Consider the following 5,621-nt stretch of genomic DNA (forward strand, 5'->3'; position numbering starts at 1 on the left):
TTCGGTTAGGGTTTTGGCCGGTTTCGATTCTTACAACCGGTTTGGAACCGTTTTTTTGTGGAGAATAGTACAAACAAGTTCCAAACTGACTCCTACATAATCGGTTTCAAACGGGTTAGGTTTCCGTTTAATTTTCAGATCGGTTCAGTCAACCAGTTTATTTGCTCACTTCGAAAAAACACGATACCACTTGATCATATTAATCATAGATAACTATAATTTACACATGTAGCCGCATAAATAAATAGTTTTTAAAATCTTTTTATATATATATATATCACTGAATTTTTTTAAAAAATATGGATTTTATTTTGAGAATATTATTATTATTATTATTATTTAATATACTTTAACCTACAATATAACCTGTCAAAACCGGCTGCTAGTGTACCGAGTTGGAAGCTTTATATTATTTTGAAATTTCTTTCTTTTGAGGAAAATGACACGACATTGCTCTTGTGTTGACTCCCACTTATTTGAACCATTCACACACCTCCCATTACATAAATCCTTTATAACCTCTTTAAACCATTTTACAACACATCAAGCTCTTGCATCTTTTGCCATTTTACACCAAAATCCCAAAACCAACAATGAAGAACAACAATAATCACAATAACCAAAACCCGTCACTCGCCTCGCTCGTTAAACTCTTCAACGCGCCGTTACACTTATCTAACCTCGTGTCGCTCATGCTCTTTTTCTTTTTCGGGTTATGTTTCGGTATTATTCTAACTTTCCACTTAAAAAATGTTTCATTCAATCTCCAATTCACCCAATTCTCTCATTCCAACACCACAACCACTATCAAAGTACCCGATTCGGTACCGGTAACAGAATTAAAAACAATGCCACCACCACCACCACCTCCCGAGAAAGTGGGATTGGACCGGTACTTGACGCCTCCCGAGCCGATGCATGATATGAGTGATGAAGAGTTGATTTGGAGAGCCTCGATGGTGCCGAAAGTGAGGGATTATCCGTTTGAGAGAACGCCGAAGGTGGCGTTCATGTTTTTGACCAGAGGTCCAGTAGTTTTGGCGCCGTTGTGGGAGAAGTTTTTTAAAGGGAATGAGGAACTTTACACCATTTATGTTCATAGCTCGGATTTGTCCGCGAATGTGACCGAGCCGGAGGATTCGGTGTTTTACGGCCGGAGAATTCCTAGCAAGGTAAACAACATCTCATTTTTAGAACGATAACTATATTATAAAAATAAAAACTATCTAGTAAAAACTTTTATAGGACGATACATTAATACAAATTAACTTAATTAATCTTTTGCTTTGATGTTGTACTATGTGTCAATAAAGTTTAGACAATATTAAACTATGAATCTTGCTTTAGGTTGTACCACATGCATAAAGAGGTGATGGGTACAAGGTAAGAATAATAATTAGGACATTGATCTCAACATAATCTTTTTTCTAGAATGCAATAATAACATGATTTTATCCTTAAAATAATAAAGTTAATTATACATAACAAAATCTATTCTTTCGGTTGTATATTTGTAAATGGACTAATATTATTATGTAAAAAAATAATTTTCTTAAATACAATGAATAAATTATATGCACTTGTAAACTTATTAAAATTATTTTTTTCCAATGCGTTGATTAGAAGGTAGATAATTGCAAAGATTAAGAAAATCTGTTTTAATTATTGCAACTTACTTTGAATTTGTCCCAAATCATTTTAGTGTTTTCCTTACATTTTAAGCAATAATTTTAATGTGTTTGGAATATATATAGTTTGTTATTATAAAAAAATAAAAAAAATAAATAAATGTCTTGATATAATAATAATAATTATCATGACAACTGTAAGAATTTCATTGTTTAAATAACCCTAAATAACAAAACAATTACTATTACTTTTATTCTGAAATAATTGTTTAACTCGAAATAACTTTTATTTTTTTTAAAGAAAAAAAAACAAAAGGTAAAACGTGTATGCTGGATCAACTTGTAGCTTGCTGGAATACATTACGTCATAAGTTATTATTTTATTTTAGACAGAATTACAAATTTTGTCCTTTAAAAAAAGCCAAAAACCGGTTCGTGTCCTTTTCTAAGTTTCCTTGCAGGCGGTGTACTTTAAACTTTTTTTTTCTACACGTTATGTTCTTTACGCTAACTGGGTTAGAAAAACTCAGTTAAATGCCCTCACGTGAGACGCATATGAGGGCAATTTTGTCTTTTCACCACCTGCAACTCCTTCTCTCTCTCTCTCTCTCTCTCTTCAGCAATCCATAACTCTCTCTCTCTCTCTTCAGCAATTCATCCACCACCATCACCAACCAAACTACCACCATCAGTTTCCGACCATCACCACCACGAGTCCAGCACCACAAATTTCACTCCAGATAATACTTAGCCTAGATCACCATGCGCCGTCACCCTTCCTCCAATTAAACCCCTCTTATAACCTACGTTTGGGTGCACACCGACCTCCTGTTTTTATATTTATACCATCTCAATTTGTTTAGTTATTATTTCAGTTCCTCAACCTATTTTGTTTCTTCCCTTCAATTTCATATCAATTGTTACTTAAATTGGAGTGTTTGGATGGAGGTAATATTATTTTGGTTTTCTATTTGACAATTCAATTCTTTAATTAACCAGATTTGCTAGAAACCCCCAAATTACAACAATATGTATTCACGAACAGATTAAAAACCCTAATCACAAAAGTCAAAACAAGTTGGGGGGGGGGGGGGTAAAGGCTGATTTCGCGCTGAACATATCATACATCTGACCAAGATCAACGACCATTGCCGTGAGAGTACAATACCATCAACGGAGCCACCGGATTGTTGACATACACCACCACAATCGCCATCCCTCTCTTCGTCTTCGTCTTCATATTCAAAACGTTGACGTTGTCTCTCTCTCCGGCGCGTCCATCATCCTTAGCTTTCCACCATTGCTCGATTCGTCTACGGCATGTGGGTTGATGTGGAGGTAGTTAGGTCAGGGGTAGTGGAAACAGGTGGTGGTGGTAGATGGATTGCTGATGAGAGAGAGAGAGAGTTATGGATTGCTGAAGAGAGAGAGAGAGAGAGAGAGAGAGAGAGGAGTTGCAGGTGGTGAAAAGACAAAATTGCCCTCACATGCGTCTCACGTGAGGGCATTTAACTGAGTTTTTCTAACCCAGTTAGCGTAAAGGACATAACGTGTAGAAAAAAAAAGTTTAAAGTACACCGCCTGCAAGGAAACTTAGAAAAGGACACGAACCGGTTTTTGGCTTTTTTTAAAGGACAAAATTTGTAATTCTGTCTTTTATTTTATAAACATTTTCTTAAGTTATTAAATAATAAAATATTGGAGACACAGATTCGTGTGGTTTAATTATATTAATTTTTTAAAACATTAAGAAAATATTCACAATAAATGATAGATATATTCATATTCATATATTACGCGTATTTTGACTTCTATTGAATGTAATTTGTAGGATGTTGAATGGGGAAAAGTCAATATGATTGAAGCCGAACGTCGGTTACTCGCAAACGCGCTTCTAGATTTCTCAAACCAACGTTTTGTCCTTCTTTCTGAAGCGTGTATTCCTTTGTTCAATTTCTCCACTGTTTACACGTACCTAATTAACTCAAAACATAACTTTGTGGAGTCCTATGATCTAGAGGGGCTAGTTGGTCGTGGTCGTTATAGCCCAAAAATGGCCCCTACTGTTGACATCGAGGAATGGAGAAAAGGGTCACAATGGTTTGAGATGGATCGTGACCTAGCCATTGAGGTGATCGCTGACAAAATGTATTTTTCTGTTTTTCATGACTTTTGTGACGGTCAGTGTTACGCGGATGAGCATTATTTGCCAACATTTGTCACCAAGTTATTTCCGGAAACAAATTCCAATAGGACTTTGCATTTTGTGGACTGGGCGAAAGGTGGCCCCCACCCAACAAGGTATACAAGAAACGATGTGACTGAAGAGTTTCTGGAGAAGTTAAGAAATGATCGGAGTTGTGAATATAACGGAATGAAAAATCAAATATGTCACTTGTTTGCGAGGAAGTTCACATCTCATGCTTTGGATAGACTGTTAAGAATTGCACCTAAGCTCATGCAATTCAATCTATAGCATTCTTTTTTTTCACTTTCATTTTTGAAAATATTTATTTTCTATTAATTTCTTCAAATTATTTCATTCTTATATACATATTGAAAAATAGACTTAAATATAGTAAATGTTGTTATTTTTAAATTTTGGGATATATTTTGATAATCGATGAGTTCGGACTAAATCTGTTTGAGAAAAGCTTTGGAATGTTCTTTCAATGTAGTATAGTGGTAAGAAGCATGAATTTCTGAATGCATTAGGCCAGCTAGCGGTAACTTTTTATCATTAGATTATCTCATACAGACTACCTAGACAAATTTTCTATTTTTACCCTTAAAAAAAGAAAAACTTTGATTGCTGATGTATTAAACTTTTGTTTCCCATTGTTTTGAGTGTGTGTAAAGCAAGGGTTTACATGTCACAAAGATGCATGGTTTCTAAAGTATGAGTTGAAAGGGTAAGGCTACAAACTATGGTTTTTAAAATACGAGTTGAAAGGGTAAAAATAGAACGATACAATTCACAGTAGTTGGATTGGAACCGGGTCCGCATAGGGTTCGATTGTTTGATTCGATTGGCTCATATCTTATTGTTGTTATTTCATCTAGCTATCTATCTGTCTATCTATCTATCTATCTATTATTATTATTATTATTATTATTATTATTATTAATTTAAGCTATTAAGATTTGTGCATATAAACTCTACTCAAAAGGTAGTAATTTTGTAATTCTAAGTATACAAATTAAAAACATGACAAATTCTGAAATTCATTTAACCTATTTCATACTTTATGTAATATTTAAATATTGTTTTTAAAATTAATTTGTGATGGCATCTGGTTCTTAAATCTCGTCCAATCAATTTGAGAGGACCAGTAAAAATAGAACGATACAATTCACAGTTTTGAGGACCTGGCCAAGTAGTTGGATTGGAACCGGGTCCGCATAGGGTTCGATTGTTTGATTCGATTGGCTCATATATTATTGTTGTTGTTATTTCATCTATCTATCTATCTATCTATCTATCTATCTATCTATTATTATTATTATTATTATTATTATTATTATTATTAAGATTTGTGCATATAAACTTTACTCAAAAGGTAGTAATTTTGTAATTCTAAGTATACAAATTAAAAACATGACAAATTCTGAAATTCATTTAACCTATTTCATACTTTATGTAATATTTAAATATTGTTTTTAAAATTAATTTGTGATGGCATCTGGTTCTTAAATCTCGTCCAATCAATTTGAGAGGACCAGTAAGGTTAGCCGTTGATAAATTCTTAACCATGTTTTTATATATTAGATTTTTAACTATATTTTGATATATAGTTTTGTAAGGTTAGACATTGATATATTCTTTTTAGGGGTAAATATTCCTACGTATCTTGGCCCTTCACAAGACGTGTTTTGATTCTTGCATGAGAGTAACATCTAGAAAGGCTTGACGCGTGTGATGTGTCTACATATAGAGGTGTTCTTCGGGTTTTGGGTTTTTTAGGTTCGGATTTTTCGGATTTTAAATTTTTA

The 5,621-nt window shown here is 33.6% G+C and overlaps 1 protein-coding gene across 1 annotated transcript; it reads left to right on the top strand.

Moving 5' to 3' along the window:
- Positions 1 to 574: 574 nt before the first annotated feature.
- On the top strand, positions 575 to 4,252 carry LOC143568967 (glycosyltransferase BC10-like). The gene is made up of 2 exons (XM_077054989.1): positions 575 to 1,172; positions 3,460 to 4,252. Exons 1-2 carry the CDS (start codon positions 594 to 596, stop codon positions 4,102 to 4,104), a joined length of 1,224 nt encoding a protein of 407 aa, XP_076911104.1. The 5' UTR covers positions 575 to 593; the 3' UTR covers positions 4,105 to 4,252.
- Positions 4,253 to 5,621: the final 1,369 nt, after the last annotated feature.

The sequence above is a fragment of the Bidens hawaiensis genome, unplaced genomic scaffold, assembly GCF_021521415.1.
Source record: "Bidens hawaiensis isolate Kalapana, Puna unplaced genomic scaffold, B.hawaiensis_p1.1 tig00024267_1, whole genome shotgun sequence".
Lineage (NCBI taxonomy): Eukaryota > Viridiplantae > Streptophyta > Magnoliopsida > Asterales > Asteraceae > Bidens > Bidens hawaiensis.

What these genes read in the sequence shown, in the direction of transcription:
- LOC143568967 (XM_077054989.1), top strand. Translation starts at nt 594, where the DNA reads ATGAAGAACAACAATAATCACAATAACCAAAACCCGTCACTCGCCTCG. An exon ending in GCCGGAGAATTCCTAGCAAG is followed by an intron (nt 1,173 to 3,459) that starts GTAAACAACATC and finishes TGTAATTTGTAG; the next exon opens with GATGTTGAATGGGGAAAAGT.